We start from the raw sequence: 20727 nt of genomic DNA, 5'->3' as shown, positions 1-20727 counted from the left end.
TTCTTTTCTGCAGCAACTTCCCTGAGTGTGCATCCACCTCCATCTCAGCACTACTACAAACCCCTGTATCCTAACCTGCAGCTTTCCAGAACAAAAACTCGTTTGTCTGTTTATTTTGTCAGAATATCCCCAATTTGCAGATTAGAGGACCCCAGCTGACATGTGCAAAGTGCCCCCAAAGCCTCTGCACTCTGTGTGTGTCATCAGGACCTCACTCCCTTCTGTTGCTGCATCCCTTGTCTGCACCAGATGCCCCTGGGGACAATTGCTTCCACCTTCTCATGCCCTGGGAGCCCTGCTCCTTCCAGCCTTTGCTGCAGGCAGGAACACTGCCCAGCTCCTGGCTGTCTGTAGCTGTCACCATCCACCTTTGGACAGCGTGAGGGTGGCATTGCATGGAGAGAGGAAGGAAGGGCAGCACTTGCCAGGTCACAACCCATTTGGGATGTGTGGGTTTCTTTCTTTGTTGTTGATTTTCTTTTAAACTGTGCTTGTCTCCTGCCTGCTGTCTGAACAGGTCCAAAGCAAATGTTTCCTTCTTCATATGACTGCCAGAGACCACTCTTGGAAAGAGGATGGCAGGAAGAAACAAAGACTGCATGGAATTTTTTTGATCCGTCTCCTCCACCTCCACTTGAGTAGTGCTGTACTAGAAGCTACTGAGCAAGATGTTCCTCTTGGCTTTGAAGTTGTCCCTAATTCTTAGCTGTTTGCCAGTGGTGCCTTAGGTCTCTGTGAGGGCACTCTATCCTGTGAGGTCTCAAAGGCTCCACAGGCACTCGTTGCCTGTCCCCAGGACCCCTTCATGCAGGGCTCCAGCCAGCCTGCCCACTTTGGGGACAGGGCCATGGTGCTGTGTGAGCAGCAAAGGGAGCTCAGCTCTGCATCTTCCGACGTTTCTGACAGAGGAGAGCCTTCATTTCTACAGAGCCAGGTCAACAGCAGAAGGCAAAGGAGAAAGAGTCATTGGAACCATATCCCAAATAATGCAAGGATATACCTGTGGTTTTAAGGAAAATTCTTGCACATCTAGTAAAAGTGACACAGTTATATATGTCTTCTTAACAAAGACATTTTAAACATCATAACTACAAAACCTAATAAACATTTCAATAAAATAGTGTTGTAACTGTTACTTACTAGTCAGAATCCAAAAACAGACTGATGCTTCAGTACCTTCAGGTGCCTATATGTAAAAATGACCATGCACCCTGTCTGGAGTTGAAACACGTAACAACGTAAAACAAGTGCTTGCTACTTTGCTGCTACCCACAAACTGTGGTCCTGCTATGAAATCTTAAGAGTTTCTACATTTAAAGTTTCTATGTGTTCACATCAGTTAAATACACAATTACATTTCAAGTTCCATCTCTGACCTTCCTGTAAATTAATCTATCAGTATGTATAAATGTTTATTTAATATGGTGTACAGCAGCCTCTACTGGTGCATGTCTGCAGAGGACAGTAATGTGTTATGTAGATAATGGTACTACTTTTGTTATAATTTAATTTTTTTCCTTTTTATAATAGTTTAGCTATTTAGGGCAAATACGGACTTTTATAGGAAAAGTAATTAAAACTCTTAATATATCCTAGGAAAGTAAACCAAATGAAATGGAATTCAGTTTTCAAAAATCACTCTATTACTTTTAAGCAAAAAATCTTTCTGATCAAATCCACACAAATATTATTTCCTTATTCTACATGCTGTCAAGTCAACAGTATGCTTTTAGCTCTATTTACATATATATATAAAGAGTCCAGGTTTCACTTCGTGCAATACATGCTTTGGAAATCTAGCTTAACTCTGTTTCCAGACCACAATGTCTTCCAGATTAAAATTTTAAAATCATCTTTAAATTGAACAATTGAAAGGTGTAGATTCTTCTTTTTTGTGCTGTCTTCACAGAGTTCTCATAACTGTAGCTTATGTACACTGAAGGCTGATTCCAGCTCAGCAAAGCCATTCATTTTGTGGATTTTTATACTACCTCTCCCAAGTGTAATATACCGTTCTCTTCTAAATATTGTTTTCATTTTGATGCAGCAGAGAAAGATGCCAGTTTCTAATAGCTATGAATCTGAACACAATTTGAATTCAAAAAGAGAATAAAGTGTCAGGATTTAAAAGGATAATCCTGATTCTTATAGTTAAATATAAGGCATGCAGGATCCATGGCTGTAGTGCAATTTTGGTTTACCATAAAATCACCCCAGGCAGCAATATTTACAGTTATGCTGACAGATTTAGAGATAGTTTGCTTACTTTTGTAAAAGAACATTTGTGCTGCTTGCTGTTGTATGTTGTCATGTTAATGCTCAAATCCTGCACAAGTGGACTGCAGTGCCTACCTCACTTTATTAAGAGACATCTGCAGAATTAAACTACCAATCATTAAAACTTGCACTAAATTTTGTACCACTCAGAAATGCCTGAAGGAAACTGCAAAAACTGTAAGTATAGGTCTTGGGAGGGTTAAGCCAACCAGCCACTCTTCACCTATAGACATATAATAAGCTCCTAGTAGTCTTTTGTAAAGAAAAGGAAAGTGGTCTTTCAGAAAAGATTTGTGAGTTAAATCACAATATCCCTGCTGGGATCACAGGAACCCAGTAGGAGACCTGCCTTGAGAGAGGCTCTGTGGGGTTCAGTTCCTAGTACACTATAATGCAATGACTGCACGTGCATGTCTGACTGCAGCTCAGTGTAGTAGGAAAGGAGAACCTCATTATTTTGTGATTCAGTACATTTTAACAAGCAGTGGAAGTGTATTTATAGATCTGCTGTTCACTGAAGTAGGATCAGTGAGTTCATACTGGTGTTCTCTTGGGCAAGGCTAGGCACTGTGTTACATCCTATGTATTTGTTCCTGAACCTTGCTGATCTTCCCATGCCTTCAACCAGGAAGTTTTAATACAGATAGAAATTGTAGGTCTCTTTCTTCATTGTACAGTTAGTTTAATGGAAGTAGCATGGCCATGTAGGCCATTTTCCTGCACTACTGCTGTAGATCAATTAAGACTCTATAAGCTACTACTGAACATGTTAAAGCTAAGTAGGGAGATGTGGAGAGTTAAAATGCTCTTTCATTTCATCCTTTGCTCTGAAATAGACCTGGCTTCATCATAACTCCTTCATAACAAAACCAGAGGTGATGGATTAAAAAACCCCAAAAAACTAAGCAATACAGCAGAGAGCTTTTCCAGTCCCAGATTCCTTTTCTTTGCAGTAGCAACCAGAAGCACATCTTTGTGGGCAATACTGACAGCCTCCATCAGACACAGAGGCTTTTCTCATTAGGTCAGACACCATTAACAACTTCTCTTTTATGGTAACATACCTCTGGTCTTTGCTTCCACCACTGCCCACCTTGGACAGAGATATCACCATGGTGCCTGAAAGGTTCTGCACACCTCTGGTGATCACACTGCATGCACAGAACAGTGTGTGTTCTGGGGGATAAGTGCTCACAGTTTGCTACTGACAACTTTGCTTTACCCTGCCCCTTCAGAAAGCTCTGACTTAGCTGAAACTATGCCAGATAAAGTTATTGCATGTAGCACATTCATTCTATCTCTAAGGAAATAAAATTTATGCTACTCTGGTTTTTAACACTAACTACAGCAGAAGACTCTGTGAGCAGGACTTTTCCCTCATTAATACAAGTGAAAATTCTAGTGTCTAAATAATACATGTCATATTAAAATATTCTACCTTTGTCTGATAGGGCTGTGAGGTATGTAACACTTAGGATGCAAGCAATATTTGTGATGGAAGACTTTAAGGATTTCTTGGCAGTATGGGAACACTAACTTACTAAAAGCAGACTGATGACATAATATTGGATAATTTCAATTTTAGCAGATTCATCACAATCCTAACAATTAAAAGTACACAGAAATGTTTCAGATGATGCTATTTTAGCCCCAAGAATTTGCAGGGCTTTATTCATGAACTTGTATTTGCAGACAAGGTAAAATCTTGACGAACTGGTACATTGAGCTGAACCTGAGAGTACTGTGCATTGCACAACAGGGCACTGAAATTACTGTGTGTGCAATTCGTGTTCTTTAAATTAGACTAGATCTATTCAAAATGAAGTGAAATTTGTTTCAAAGTTTTCAAACTCCCTCCCCCTAAAAAAAGGCAAAACCAAACCTGAATGTCCCCTTTTAAACAGTAAATTATATATTTAGACCTAGCATAACACAACAGACATCTAGTGCCTCCACCAATTACAGCTATAAATTAATTATATGTCCCTTTCCTGGTACTACTATACAAATTATATTCGATGTATTATATGGAACACTGCTACTGGCACACAAAAAGCTTTTAAAATGTGTTCACTTCTACTATACCTGTATTGCTTAGCTCTGCTAGTTTTTCCACATTTTGCCCAAGACATTTTTATGGTATTGGCCAGACTTAAGCTGCTCTTAATATCCAGAGAAAAAACATTAGAATTACTGAAGTCCGCAATAAATTTCTGAATTGCTTTTGTTACTGAAAAAGCACTCTTTCTTCATTTGATTTATTACAGCAAAAATCAAATGGAATCTCTAGGCATTCCTTAGATCAGACATATGCAATTTGTTATAAAAAGTCTACTTATCACACTTTTGCACTACACTCTGTTGATGTAACTGTAAAATCAACTCAACCATGTTATTACTTGTTGTATATAACCCACAATCTCACAGTGATCACACTAGTAGGTGGCTGAATTTTAGTGCCGGAGAGTGACAAAACTGTTTATTAAAAACTCAATTTAATGTTCCCTTGGATATGAGCGATATAAAAACACAGCTACTCAACAGTTCCTAACAGTCCCTGACAGAGGGTCATATTTCTCTGCTCTGCTGCTTTCAGAATGGAGGAAATTTTACTAATGAAGCATCAGCCTGTGTGTTACTGCCAAGAAAATGATAACCAATGAGACATTACTCACTCATAGCGATGGTTACTCATTACTCATTGGTACTCTGACTGTTACCTTTGAAAAGATTAAGACAATGCACTTTCTCTCTTTTCGGGAGACTGGAGCAATGCATTTTGATTATATAATAAATGCTGTGAGGAAGCCATGGCAATGACAGATTACAGAAGAACAGAAAGCTGATTAAGGATAATATGTTAAGTCTTCTGCAGCTATGCTTACATTCATCCTTGGCCTACAGAGCTCTACCTTGCATCCACCTCTTACTATTTGTCCATTTACTTTTTCTAATGCAGTAGGTGGTTTTGTTTCTTTCCACTTTTATTGTCTGTCTTCGTTGACCTCAGGCATTTAGTCTGTTCTTTTTTTCTTTGTTTTTTTCCACATAGATATATTGATTCATCTCTTAAGTATGGAGTATCAACATAATTCTTTTGAGTTTTAGTAGAGCTTGACTGCCATGTTCAGGCTTATAAGTAAGGTAGCTGTATTTTAGTGTCATCTCCCCTTGGTTTGGGAAAGCTTTAAACACAATCACCTAAAGCATCCTTACATGCAAGTTAGGGCATCCTGTCTAGAAAGGTGGACTGCTAGACAGGTGTAAAACTGGAGCATGTTCAAGGGAAGGGGTAATTGATCTATGCTGTACAACTCATTATAAGGGGAGTTTCCTGGAACATACTCTATTTCACATCCATACAAAAGACACAAAGTGGGCCCTTACAAAGCTTGGCCATGGCAAGATGGGTGATACAAGTGACTTGCTCAAGGGCAGAGCTTCCATCCAGACAGTTCCAGGCATAGGCTGGCACAACTTGGTGAAATTTGATGGGGACTAAGTTCTGTGTTACAGGCTGACAACTGACTGGCTGGATGACAAGGACCTTGGGGTTCAGGTGGGCAGAGCTAAGCATGAGTCCCCAGTGCTCGCTGGCAACAATGAAGCGTAATGAGACTGGGTTGTATCAGCAAGAGCCTGGCCCATAGACCGAGGGGAATGATTCTTCCCCTTCACTCAGTACTTGTCAGTCCCTTGTGAGGAATACTCTGTCCACAACAAGCCCTACACTAAAATACTGTTGATTAACTGGATCAAAGAAATCAGAGGGCCTTGAAGATGGTCAGGAGTTGAATCACACGACCTGTAAGAGAGACTGAGGGCATTGGGCTTGCCTAGCTTGGGGAAGAGATGTCTTCAGGGCGACCCACCAGCATCCTTCTGACACTCACTGAAAAGTGGAGGCTTACCACTTACTGAGATATAAGCTAAGACAGAAGACAGGTTCCCAAAGTTGCTGCCATCAGCAACCTGCTCGGAACCTGGTGTTAATCTCACTCAGTGGGAGGTTGGGCCAGGTGAATTCCTTAGATTGCCTCCAATCTAAATGACTTTCTGGTAAGCATTGTGCTAATCAGCATGTCTCTGTTTTACCAGGTTAAAAATAAAGAAAACAACTTACCAACCAAAACAACAAGCCTGTATTTATCATTAGGTTGTCGTCTATATTTTGCAACTTCTTCATAGGTTGGGATATCTGCTGTATCATACTGATCACTCTTCTTGCACTCATACATGGACTTGTTTGTTTTTTTATCTTTTCTGCTAAGACGAAAGCTTCTTCTAAAACCAGCTGCAGTAAGAACAGGGTTTTTTCAAAGTAAGAAAATAAGTCTTCTTAAAACATTTGAAAACAGTCTCTTCCAAACATTCAAGAATTGGAGCATAAATGGAATAAAAAATGGAATAAAAAGTGTATTATATGTTTGATAAGCCAGGTCATTAGAATGACATTTTTCATGTTTTCAAATTCTATCAGGTACCTATTTAAATTGCAAAATTAAGATTACCAATAAAAACATAACCTTTGCAACAACAAACTGCAAAATGTAATTGCAATAAATTGTTAATATATTTAGATTATTTAGACAATTTGAGTATCTTACAAATTGAAATATATACACAAGGCAATTCATGCAAGCTGGAGTCTCATACCATACCTAATGCATGTCTATTAAATGAGCATGGCACACAGACATCAAATACAACACAGGATAGAAACATATCTGGTGTTTGAAAGGGTTAATGAAAATGAACTCCTTGAACAATTCTGTTGTGCTTAACTCCATGCTGATAGTACATTAAAAAAGTGCATTAAACCTTTCCTGAGTATGTTTAATAGTTAATCCAAGCACTCAAATTATCAAATACTAGAAACATCTTAGACAATACATTACCCATATTATGAAAATAAAGTTAGCATTGCTATTAAATCTATATTTATAATTGCATTGACCGTGTGATATCTCTTGCACCTTCTAGAGAAGACTTGAAATTTCACATAGCTTTTAAGCACTCTCAAGGGAGAAAATCGTAGCCATTTTCAAGAGAACAGCACAAAAACCCATTTTACATTACATGTCAAAAACTAATTTACTTAATGATTACCTCAGAGTTTTTAAGCTAAATCCTTTATATTACATTACATTACATTTTATTGGTATCTCTACAACACCGCTTTTGTTCTATAAGGAAATACAGGAAAGACTGTGAAGACTGCAAAGCTGATTTCACTATCTGGCAGTAGAATAAAACACAAGCCATACTTTAAATACTGGAAAAGCTGTTGTTTGTTTTCTTTTTCCCCAGAACACTTCATAGGACACTAAACATGTGTAAACTTCTGGTGACCCCAGATTTTCAGCAAAATGTTTTCATATTCTTATAATAGCATTTATGTTTAGGTATTTGAGAAGTAATCATATTACAATTTCTTCCTCAAAGATAATATCGTGCAAGTTCAAGATTCAGTTCTGCAAATATTTAACACCAGATCTGAAGAGAAATGCTACAAGGCTTAGTTATAGGCTTAGTGTTTTGCACACATATAGCTTCATTGAGCATAAATCGTCACAGAACTTGGACTACAGAGGATTTTGACCAAGTTATTTAATTGATGTGAGCCCCTATACCTATCTACAACAATCTACAAAACAAGCATACACACAAAAGCTGAAGAAAAATTTCTTTGAGAATACCATGATGTCAAACCATTTATATTCAAAATACGAATAAGTAAACTGAAAATCTATGACAAAGGAGAAGTGCTAGCATCCACAGAAAGGGTAGATGATATTTTTAAGAAGTACAATATAGTCTAGACTAAATAGGAGGTGGGCTGGAATAGAAAAAAGATCAAAATATGAGATATGAAAACATAATAAAATAGACTGGGTTATGATATTTTTTAATTTAAATAACACCAACATAGAAGTGACTGCAGTCATGCTCTGTTAGCAGAAATGCTCTGTTAGAGAGCTTACACACCCACCAGAGAGCCTGGGAGATCGTGCCTGCCCTATGGTGAAGTCCATCATGACATAAGGATGATCATAACTGATCATAACTATGCCTAAGTGTATAGACAGCTATATAAAGAGAGGTTAAAAGTAGCTTTAGCAACTCAGACTACAAACATACGAAGTGAGTTACAAGTTTCCTGAGGCCCCATCTAAAATGCTCCTTATTAAAAAAAAAACCCCAAAAAAGTTGCCCCAAAACCTGAAAATTATTCTGTTTGTTGCATTTTTTTCCCTTTATAATAATTTTATGGAAAAACAAAAAATCGAGAAAAAAAAATTATAATTCTTCACCATTCACTACTAAGTGGTTTACAAAATTAATAGCTTTGTTACAAGACCAAGAATCCATGTACCTGGAAAAGTACATTAATTTCACGACTATAAGGCGCACCTTTTTGACTAAATTTTTTCCCTGAACCCGGAAGTGCGCCTTATAGTCCGGTGCGCCTTATCTGATGGACAAAGTTGCGAAATTTGCCAAACCGGAAGTGCGAGCTGCAATGGGGGGGCGGTGCCGCAGGAGCACCGTGTTGCAAGCGGGGGCGGGAGTGGGCGGCCACAGCCGGCAGGAGCCAAGAGGGGACGGAGGCAGCCAACGCCAGTCCTGGCCTGGGCGGAACAAGGAGCTGGGTGGCGCCGCTACGGGCACTGGGGGAACGAGAACCCGGGTGGCCCTGGCCCGGGCGCGGAGGGAACAAGAAGTGCGAGCCCGCAACAGCCCTGAGCAGAGCCCGCCCGGCGGCGGCATCGGAGCAGCGGCGGCGAAGCCCCTGCGGTCGCCAAAAGGCGGCGCCGGCCGAGCCGCTGCGGCCGCCATAAAGCGGCGGCAGCGAAGCCCCAGCGGCCGGTGGATCGCGGCATCGGGGAAGCCCCCGCGGTCGCCAAATCGTGGCGCCACCGGAGCCCCCGCGGCCGCCGAATTGCGGCGCAGGTTGAGCCCCCGCGGCCGCCAAGAAGCGGCGCTGCCGGAGCCCCCGCGGCCGCCGAATCGCGGCGCAGGCCGAGTCCCCGCGGCCGCCGAGAAGCGGCGACGGCCGAGCCCCCGCGGCCGCCGAATCGCGGCGCAGGCTGAGCTCCCGCGGCCGCCAAGAAGTGGCGCTGCCGGAGCCCCTGTGGCCGCCGAATCGCGGTGCCGCCGGAGCCCCTGCGGCCGCCGAATCGCGGTGCCACCGGAGCCCCTGCGGCCGCAGAGAAGCAGCGCAGGCCAAGCCCCCGCGGCCGCCGAGAAGCGGCGCCGCCAGAGCCCCCGCAGCCGCCAAATCGTGGCACTGGCCAAGCCCCCGTGGCCGCCAAATCGCGGCGCAGGCTGAGCCCCCGCGGACGCCGAATCGCGGCGCAGTCCGAGCCCCCACAGCCGCCGAGAAGCGGCGACGGCCGAGCCCCCACAGCCGCCGAGAAGCGGCGACGGCCGAGCCCCCGTGGCCGCTGAGAAGCGGCGGTGGCCGAGCCCCCGCGGCCGCCAAGAAGCGGCGCTGCCGAAGCCCCTGTGGCCGCCATGAAGCGGCGGCGGGGAAATCCCTTGCGGCCGCCGAGAAGCGGCGCCGCCGGAGCCCCTGCAGCCACCAAGGAGCGGCAACGGGGAAGCCCCCGCAGCCGCCGAAAAGCGGCGACAAGTGACGCAGCCCCGGGGAAGCGGAGAGAAGCGGCGCGGCCGCGGGGAACAACGGGAAGCGTCGCCGCCACTGGCCGCAGGGAAGCCGGGACGCAGCGCGGTCGCACGGTGGAAGCTGGGTGCTGTGAGCCGTGCCAGCCGGCGCCGGGGGCGGGCGGCAGTGCTGGGGCACGCTGCACGGGGAGGGCGCCTGGGGCTGCATTTAAAGGCTACACCGATCTTTGAAAAATGTTTACAAATTGAGCATCTGTCAGCAATTCGTTACTTCGTTGTGCGCCGCGCGGCTCCTCGCTGCAAAAAAAAAAGTGCGCCTTATAGACCGGTGCGCCTTATCTGATCTACAAAGTTGCGAAATGTGCCGACTCCTGGGGGGTGCGCCTTATAGTCCGGTGCGCCTTATGGTCGTGAAATTACTGTACATGGTAAATGATCAAATGAAGCTGCATCAATGGTCTCCATTCCAGTTTAGTGTTGATCTAACAATTAACAACAGCTCCCTGCCCCTGATCAGCTGTCTCAAAATGCCACCAGAACAGCTTGTCAACATACACTTAGATGGTGAACTGTGCAATCTTTAGGAAAAGTATTTTTTCTGCAAAATCTTCCTATCAATTCAATCCCACTTTTAGATTTTGGTAAGAACATTTGTAACTTTTTCGTCTTTTCTCCAACCAATTTATTCAGATCTCATTAGCAAACTATGAGGTGGTAGATTATTTAAGAATTTTCATTTCTTTCGCTCCTTGAAAAAGAAGAAAAATCTTTCAGCTCTGTCTTCAGGTTGATTTGTCCCTTGTCACTTTTACAGGCTGCACAGAAAACATAACAAAGACTCAGGTGATATGATTCTATTGCTAATGTGTTTCCTTGAAAAAAAGTTTGATATTTCTGCCACTGAAACTAAATGGTAAAATGAAAATATTAATATTGTCCTGTACATTAAGAAAGCTCAACAAGAAGTTCAGCCAAAACTTGGACATTACAGAAGATGGTGAAGATGTTCTGTAAAACTACTGACTATTAAAAGTCTGTGATGTGCTGTTTGTTTTGCCACTTTATGACTATTGTCAATCTGAAAGTTTTTTAAACTGTTCCTCGAAGTCCATCTGAATAACCCCATATAGAATCTCAAGAAAGTTTGCTTTAAATAGCATTCAAACCCAAGGAAAAGATACAGTTCCAAGAGAAAGGATGAGACTGTTTCAAATACATCCAACACTTTTATGATACTGCTGTTACATTCCTGAATGCATCTTCATTCTTCATTACTCATCATCGGCCATTAAATCTCCTCTCATATAGGACTTAACTTTACTGTGATCTAGAAGCTGCTTTATAGAAATGCTAATAAATATTTTCTATTGAATGTCTGCTTTTGTAATTGCATTTTATGTTGGGAACTATGACTGCACAAGAACATTAAGTTGAACTGAAACAATATTGTACTTTTAAGGAATTAAAGCACTTATGAAAAGGCAAAAAATATTCTACTAATGTTTGCATATTTTATAGTTTTGAAAAAATGAAAACCAAATTTCATGTACAGTAATTTCATGAATACAAGCCGCACCAATTTGACCAAAATTTTGGTGGAAACCCGGAAGTGCGGCTAATATTCCGGGGCGGCTAATCTATTAACAAAATTCTAAAAGCTGCCAACACGGAAGTGAGAGCCCGCGGCAGCCCCAAGCCAAGCTGGAGCCCGGCCGGCCCCGGCAGAGGTGGGAAAGCCTGGCAGAGGCGGGGTCAGCAGTGTGGGGGGCGGGCGGCAGAGCCTGAGCCACCAGGGCGGGGCAGGGGGGGCAGCAGAGCCTGAGCCAGCAGGGCGGGGGAGCCTGGGAGAACTGGGGCTAGCCGTGCAGGGGAGCATGGCAGAAGCAGGAAGGCCGGCGGGTGGGGCTGCCTGGCAGCGGGGGAAGCCCAGCAGAATCGGGGCCAGCAGCGTGGGGGAGCCCGGCGGTGCGGGGGCCTGCAGTGCCGGCCAGGGTGAGGAAACGCGGCGGCGGTGCAGACGGGAGGGGGCGGCCGGCGAGCCTGGTGGCGGCGGCGGCAGCCCTGCCGGCGGGGCGAGCGAAAGCGGTGCTCGGCGAGCGAAAGCGGCGCTCGCGAAAGCGGCGCTTGGCGAGCGAAAGTGGCGCTCGCGAAAGCGGCAGCGGGGCGGGCGGCGAGCCCGGCGGCGGCAGCCCTGCCAGCCGGGCGAGCGAACGCGGCAGCGGGGCGGTGCTGACGGGAGAGGGGGGCCAGCGAGCCCGGCGGCGGCGGCAGCACCACCCGGCCAGCCCCGCCGAGCCGTGGCGCTGAGCTGGGCCACCCGGCCCCGTCGGCAACCATGAGCGGGCCGAGCCTTCCTGGCCCCGCCCCGAGCCAGTAAAGCCCGCTATGCCGCGATCCTGTTACTAATTGGCCAATTTGTGAAAGCTGCGCACGGATTCTCGCGACGAACGAAAGTGCGGCTAATATTCGGGGTGCGGCTTATCTATTGACAAAGACAGCAACATTGTCGAGGCACCGGGGGTGTGGCTTATAATCCGTGCGGCTTGTATTCGTGAAACTACTGTATTTAAATTTTTAAAAGAGCATCATTAAAAATATAGTGATGATTTACTACAAAGAACCAAATCCAATACTAATATGCAATAGAAAAGGTTTCTCTAAAATGATTTATGCTAAAAGTAAATTTCTACAAAGAACAAAAGGAAAATGTATTGCTTGCCTAGAATATTTGATAATATAAACCTTGATGAATATGAAAGGAGTTGCAGGCTACACTGTCTGTGGAATATGGGTATCAGCAGAGATTATCCTTAGCTGCCAAGTATGCAGACTATAAAATAAAAAGGGAAAATTCTGTCACTAAAGCGACATAATCTCCTGAACACTGAGAAGCTTGCACCAGATCACTGGTTACAGCTACACGACTAGAAGCTTACTGAACATGCAAACCCATAAACTACTGCTGGAATGTAACAGATTTGGTGAAATAAGAGCAGCCTCTGGGAAGAAAATATTAAGAACAAATGTTCTCAAACTACTGATGTCTTTAAAACTTATACTTCTCAATATGAAATAAAAATAAGAAATCATTACTGGTAAACTTAATTAAGGAGCAACAATCAAAGAGAAATCACTTAGAGCTCTAAGAATGAAAAAACCACCTTAGCAGAAAAGTTTGATTATTCTTATAATCATTAAGATTATACATTTCATCATCTCAGAACAACATTCTTACACAGAGAAATTCAGTGAGGCCTCACAGAGAAATCCAAACTGAAATCAGGTAATGTGTGAACCTGCCTGCCTTGCAATATTTTAGAAGGAAGATGATGTAAATAACTGTGTTTATTTACATTTAATGACATAATTCTAAAGAAGTAGATTGCAACTATGGTGTGTAAATTTCAGTCCAAATATACTAATAAAACTAGAAAGTTAATTTCTCAAATTCAGACAGATTACACTAACAGGAAATAATAAAATATAAATTCATGCATGCTTCATAAATTCACAAGTAAGACTACAGAATTCTACAAAGTACTTAACACAGGTTTTCATTAATTTTCATTCATTAAAATAAGCACTTAAGTATATGTTTAACTTACATATGTTCTTCACTGAATTTAATTTCATTTTAGAGTGAACAACTTTATTTAATTGCAAATGCCTTTAAGAACACTCTTTGTATTCATATTACTGACAAAAGTAAGTTTGGTACCATGGTCATTATCTAGATTTGTATGAACATAATATTTTTACTAGATATTTATGGATATTATTTTTCCCCCAAAATATTGGTATTTTTTTTACATTGGCTCATATAGTGAGGATTTCTATTGTTACACAGGAACTGCACAAACACAGAGCAGACTTCTTACTCCATTTGCTTCTGGACTGATTCCCAGCTTGAACATTTAGACAGGGTTAATAAAAATTTAGATTATGTCTGGATTTTAAAGACGAAATTGAGAATAGTAAACAGATGATATTCATCTATATTTACTGTATGTTCATAAAGGTTTAAGCAATGTGACCAGAATTTAAGCTTGGCAAAGGCAAACTCCTAACATTTTCCTCAGCAGTTCCTCAGGAAATTACAGCACAAACATACAATATCATACTGTGGCTTAAATATTAGAATTTGGTGAAAAATCATTAAATTTATCTGAGTCACTTTAGAGGAGAGGGTTCAAATTAATAACAGTATAGCCTTGGTTATAAAAGATTTGACCCCATATGGTTCAGACATTCTGCCTTCTGAACACTTTTCCTGTGCTCTTCATGACCACTTTGTATGTGTCTGAAGTACATACCCTTTCAGGACAATTGGGTACTCACACAATAATCTGGTTCATGGATTTAAGTGCTAGAGCCATATAGATGGTTTGTGAGACAAGGAGACACTGGAATGCATGAGACAATTTGAATTATAAATCACTTGTCCTGTTATGGCATGCAAAAGAATGGTAACATCACCTTTCAAAAGCCTACCTGTTTGTTTTTAGGAGAGGAAAATTTTGAATGGATTATTCTTAATGAAGAGTTCCAAGGAACCTCTAATTTCTAAACCAAAAAGCTACTTATTCACAATCAGTGAATATTCTTGTGTCCTCATCCCAAAACTGGTCCTAACATTTGTTTTTCTACCTTTTGACTGTCCTATCTGACATCTTATTCCAAAACCACATACCCAGCATGAGATGGCTGAAGGTACCACCTCTGGACTGCTGACAACATTCCATTACATGGAAGCTCTCAAAAAAGAAACCATTGCCTGAAATGTACTTAGCAATCCTGAATATTTTTGTAAAGTTTTGCCTAAGTAAACTACAATCCATCTTGATTTTTTTTGCCCTTTGCTTCTGAGACAACAGTAGCTTCTTCCTCAAGACACTTCCTTCCTAAGATGTCCAAGTCTTTTTGGTAATTATGGACCGAGATGTTTCAGTGAAAAAGGCTACAGTACCCCTAGAAAAGGTGGATTATGTTTTACTACCTTCATTCTCATATAAAGCAGCAGCCTGCTAAGATCTGATAAACATGATAATCTCACCCTAAGAATTCATGCAGTATATATTTACATACAGAAAGAAAAGTTTGCTGGGGGAGGGGGGGTGTTGTTCCCATTTCAAAGAAATTATTTGATAAGGAAAATGAATTTCATCTGGAATCACATTCAAATTATCATTTTCCAAACATACCAAATATTTCAATACAATTACAATTCAGCACTAACTTAGTTGATTACTTAACAAAGGTAAGAAGTGCATTTTCAGCATGGTCAGATAATCACAAGTTCCACAAGCACAGGATGGAATTATACCTCACTAAGATTTTGTTAAAAGGTTAAATATCCTTCAATGATATACTTCATGTGTACCTGATGTAGTTTATACACCACATTAAAAACCATTAAAGCACAATGTGAAAACAACTCCAATTTACAGTATTGGTCTAGGATGTTTCAGTGAGCCCACCGGCTTGGAAATACTACAGTACTTTGACAAGTTTCTCCCCACTCCTCTTGTAGTAGGAGGATGAAAGTGTTGGGAAAAAGGCTGGTTGTCACAAAATCTACTCCAGCCAGCCTTCAGCTGGCAGGAATTCTGGACAGTTTCAACTAAAATATTTTTACATAGGTTTCAAAATGGCACAAATTAAAAAGTTGAAACGTATCATGGAACATTCACCTTTTTTAAATGTTACTTTTGTTTGAAATTTGGAATCTTGAAAAGGAAGCCAAAGGACTCTTGCCCCTCCTCTTTCCCATTTCCCACAATGATACATTGAGCTCAGACTAGCTTTAAAGCTAAATTTAAGCTCCTGAGTTATTATGATTGATATTTTGTAATGTGGAAAAAGAACTGTTGCCTGCGAATTTGCTCTGTATTCTCACTGAATTCTCCCAAAATGGTTAGATAGACATGTACAAAGAAAAAATGCATACACAAAACTTGAATAATACCTCAAGAGTGTCTTTAAATAATCACTGCAAATTTTCATGATACAGTAACCTTTTTGTTTTGTTAAACACATAGCTTGCTTCATGTATTTTAAAAATTTTGACTTTAAAATCAAACCAGTGTTTTAGTAGCCTAAGTTTAACCAGGTAAAAGCATACGCTACATAAACCCTTTATGTCAAATCCAATGAGCCATGTTTAAAACCTTAATATTCATGCATTTTTCATGCAGAGTAAGGATATTTGTATGCAGATTACCCCCAAAAGCAAAGTGGACACAGTAGCTCCAGGGAAAAGAAGCTGAAAGAAAGGAACAAAATTATCTATTGTAACCAGTTGCTCACCTAGATAGGATCCACTGTTGTGACCAGCACATTCAGCATCTTCTGGACGAAGGGTAAAAGCATACAGAATAAGAGCCAAGAAATAAAGTAGAATAGTTAGAAGCCCAGCAAAAAATACAGAAGAAATTATTTTTAAAATGACAACTATACAAAAGCATAGCATTAAAAAGCCTTCAATAAGCCATTTTCTTAAAAACATAAAACAATATTTATTGTTTTATATTTTAGCTAGAGATATTCTTGGATTTTGCAGCATGCACACTGATTTTTTACCTTTTCAGGCAAAAGTTGTGATGACAACAAACATTGTAAAAAAATTCTAACACTGTATTATTAATGTTTTATCAGTTAATAGAAAATATGCCACTTAAAAGAAAGCAAAAGTATTTGATGTAAATCAAGCTTTTTTGGTAAACTATACATTATGAGACTTTAGCTTTATGTTTTGGCTCACTGGATTAGACAGAAAGGTTTTTGATCAAAAACACATCCTCTCATTTAATATAAAATAGCCATAATGTATATTTTTACATGCCAGAGGCCCTTTGATCAAAAATCTGAGCTAAAATTTCTAACGCTTTTATAAACAAAAGCCTCTTAAGTAAAAAAAAAAAAAATCCACCAAAAAACAACAGCCAAAAAAAATCCACCAAACCGAACAAACAAACCACAAGAGATCAGCTGCTATTACTTTAACATAGGCTGCAAACATAACAATAACTAGCTACACTCAGAGGGAAACTCAGAGGGAAAACAGTATTGATGATAACAGATAGATGAACCTTCTACCATCTCAGAGAAACAGTATGTCAGTAATAACTAGAAATGCAAGACCTCTTGTGGCCATGTAATTAACTTGGAACCATCTCCAACCATCCCAGCCCACCCAAGTGCTGCCAGTATTATTCTATGATACTGCTTTTCTATACATATCTTGCAGAAGTTCAGGACAGGCAAAGCAGTTTAAAACAACAGTTCAAATTACTGATCATTAAATGAAGCAACTAGGAATATTCTGGTATTTTTATCTACTTTAAAACATGATTCAGTGTATTTGGTGGCAATGTAAAAGCATCATATGTATAACATCTCCTAGAAACATTGGACTATATTCAATTTAATTCTAAACACATGTTCTCTAAATAAAATTATTGGGCTATTCAGGGAAACTTTTATACATGTACCTTCAATTTCCTCTGAGAAGCACAAAGGAGAAATAGGAAAGGAAATCATTAAATGGAGTGAAAACATAACTTAAGAAAGAAAAGTTAAATTGAAGAAGAAAAATGCACCTACCACACTCAACCGCTTCCTCATCTTAGAACAGCCAAAAAGACAAAGTATTATTGTTTAATACTTCATAAATAGGAAAAAATTCAGGTATGTAAGCTACTCTCAAATTCTCTTGACAGCACCTATTATATTGAGGCATATACCAACATAACCAGTAGTGAGTTTAACTACTCAGAAAAGGATGTAAAAAGGCATTGTAATACTATGTGCACTTTAAACTTCCCATATGTAATTCTTCCAGTATTGATTTGGTAGAAATGACCTTATCCTCTTGTCATGGAAGATCTCTTTGGTATTAAATGCAAAATTTGTTAGTTCCAATTAATCAGTCTTAACCTAGAATTTCTATGAATCACTAATGTACAAAACAAAAGCTAGGTCAAAATTCTCCTGCATATATGATCACATGGAAGAGCTCTTCTCATTTCATTATCATGAAATGGACATAGGAGTCTCTTCTGCCACAGAAAAAATATTGTTTTATACAATCATTTATTGGTATCATTTTTACATTTTTAAATATTATTTTGGAATATGTTTCTGAATCTTATTTGAAGTTTATTTCTATGGTCAAGGCTACCATATGGTTTAAGTTGGCTGGGAAGTCCTCGAAGGTGAACACTCTTTGGTTGACCACACCTGGTAACTTAAAAGAATGTAGAGAGTTTTGTAATTTGAAAATGAAAGCATTGGATAAATTTTTCTCTCTTGACCTTAAAAGCTCCCAGTTCTTGACAAATGGCCTAAAGCAGGATCTAGAATGGCAGGCTGGCTTCTAGGTACTAACTCATTTCTCCTTCTCTGTGATGTATGACAAATTTTTCTGTATTTCCATTTCCATGACTTTCAATAGACTGCAATGTATCTCCTGAAAACAAGTCACTAATGCTCAAGGTCAATTCACATAAATAGATTTTAAAAGTCTCCTGAATTCAACAAAGTTATTTTATGTTGCAGTTAGTGAGCTAGGTCTTTCTTTGAATTTTTCAGAAAGAATCAGAGTGCAAAGATTGAATTAAAGTTTTTGGATGGATTGAAGCACGTTAAGTTACTCACACATGAAGTAGAGGTGTAAGTTTGAGTTTTAGCCTAAGTAAGCAAGAAAATTAGCGTTAGTGTGAGCTGCAGTGCTTTTAGTAAGTAAAAGGTTTAAATGCTAGAGTAGAAGAACAAGTTCTAGTAAAGGTTAACAAACATACTAAGGTTTTCAGTAGAAGCTCCAAAAGCTCATTGCAAGACCATGCTTAAACAAAATAGAACTCCAGTGAAAATATTGTTACATTTTTCAAATAGAACAAGATAAATTGTATACGTGGTTCATACGTATTCTAACGAGTTAAAAAATTAGAATTCTAATAAGTTAAGTAGTAGTGGTCTGAGTTTACGTGTTAGCTTGCTAGAGAAATCCTGTATACAATTATGTACTAAGAAGAGTTGGTGCTTTATGCCATTGCCTTTATGCCATTGCTTTTATACCATTGCTCTTTGCTTTTACTTTTTGCCATCACTTTGCCATTGCTTTCTATTTTGCTATTGCTTTGCTTGCCAGCATCATCACCTGAGAATAAGATAGGAGCTGCCACAGCAACATCAGCTTCCCAGGACCTTAACAAGAACAGCTTCTACTTCTATTTAAGACTCTAGTGTAACAAAACTTAGCACAAACTTTAATGACTGTAACTTTGCTTTTAAGACTGATGTGCTTTGTAATAAACAGTCTTTTAGCAACTATTAGCTGCTTTAATAATTTACAATAACCTGACACGAAGAGTGTACAAAGAGCACCAGAAGTTCTAAACCTCACATTAGCTGCTTTGCTTTATTAAAAAATAACCCAACACAAAAAATGTGTCAAAAGCACCAGAAGTTTATAACCTCACAATTTGACTTAACCAGTGAGTGTGCATTTTAAAATATAGTCTGGTATTTTAACACTGGTAACAGGTAAGGCCTCATTTATCACCATGAAAACCAGGAGCAGGAGCAAAGAAGGTTGCTATGTACACATGGACAGAGGACTGTACAGGTGTACACTTGCTCAGTCCTGACCACTGCAGACCTCACAACCGTCCTGCAGCTGTGATAGATGGTGGAGTTACAGCATCAGGGTTGAGAATGCTGAAAGGAATTCAGGCTTCTGGGCTACCCCTGCCACAAAAGGGAACATGCTTATCCATAAATGAAAGACACTAGGATTCCCAAGTGAGTAGCTGATCCCAGAAAACACAAGCCAAAATGTCTCCAAGCTGAGGTTTAATGTTGAGATAAAGACATTCTGAAGTTCTGTTTTGTTAAAAAAACTTTCTTCTTAATACTGCTCTTTAACTTTCTTGGGCTACTCTTAAGGTTGAAAATAACAGTCTGTAATGAAAAGATCTTGGAAATCATTGGGTTTTCGTAGCTAAATGCTTAATATACACAGTTATCAACATGTAGCTTCCAGTTTGAACTTTACAAGGAACTTTACCAGAGCTATTGCCTGTCCCTAGCAAAATCAGAGGTTACTTGCCAGGAAACTTTGTATAGTGATTCACATATTGTGTATATAGTTATAGTTATACTGTGCATCTGAAGCACGCTGTATGCACGCAACAATTATATGCCCAAAGTTCCAAAGTTTTGAGACATGAAAAAACTAAATTGAAGTGGGTTGAGAAAGGAAAAGTCTTCAGCTGGAAGGGACAAATTAAATACTAAAAGAGGTCAAAGACTAAAGAGGAGGAAATCTGATGGGAAGTAGGAAAACAAAAGCAATAACAAAATGAAAAAATACCCAAACCGTAAGGAAACATGGAACAAATAAAAGACTGAGAAAAAAAGAAATATCAACTAAATGTATTGTGGTAAGAAGGGAATGGAAGTTCCAAAGAAAATACTCATGAAACAGGTTTATGAAATGACAATAAAGCTGTAACAAGAGTAATGGGAAAAAAGAAATAGGAAACACAAGCACAATGGAAGCTTAGGCGGTTTTATTCATTTTAGAAAGATTTCAACATAACCAATAATGCTAAACTATAACAATGAAAACCAGTATAATATACACTGTGTTTTTGTATGCATTTTAACTGAAATGTAATCAAGATTTGGTATTTGGGGGCCTCACCTAAATTATACTACTTAGGAAGTTCAAAACCAGAGCCACTTCCAGAAACATTCTCAACTCTTTGGAAAAGTTCAGCACCAGATTAAGATTTTTAGTTTTTGTTGACTTCCTTTCAG

The 20727-nt window shown here is 40.2% G+C and overlaps 1 protein-coding gene across 5 annotated transcripts in view; it reads right to left on the bottom strand.

The window, feature by feature from the left end:
* MPP7 (membrane palmitoylated protein 7) overlaps positions 1-20727 on the bottom strand; it is a 154174-nt gene that overhangs the window by 9536 nt on the left and 123911 nt on the right. The window contains exons 13-16 of one of the 5 annotated variants that reach the window (XM_033063136.2): positions 17509-17529; positions 17397-17408; positions 16213-16254; positions 6401-6571 (exon numbers count right to left, since the gene is read on the bottom strand). In XM_033063136.2, coding sequence (XP_032919027.1) covers positions 6401-6571; positions 16213-16254; positions 17397-17408; positions 17509-17529 — 246 coding nt within the window. Of the gene's footprint in view, positions 1-6400; positions 6572-16126; positions 16169-16212; positions 16255-17396; positions 17409-17508; positions 17530-20727 lie in introns of all 5 variants that reach the window. The other 4 variants (XM_033063153.2, XM_033063144.2, XM_033063160.2 and 1 more) reach the window with 4 other exon arrangements.

Source organism: Catharus ustulatus, chromosome 1 (assembly GCF_009819885.2).
Source record: "Catharus ustulatus isolate bCatUst1 chromosome 1, bCatUst1.pri.v2, whole genome shotgun sequence".
Taxonomy (NCBI): Eukaryota; Metazoa; Chordata; class Aves; order Passeriformes; family Turdidae; genus Catharus; species Catharus ustulatus.
The sequence above is the reverse complement of the archived record's forward strand: the minus strand, read 5'-3'. Positions and strand labels throughout refer to the sequence as shown.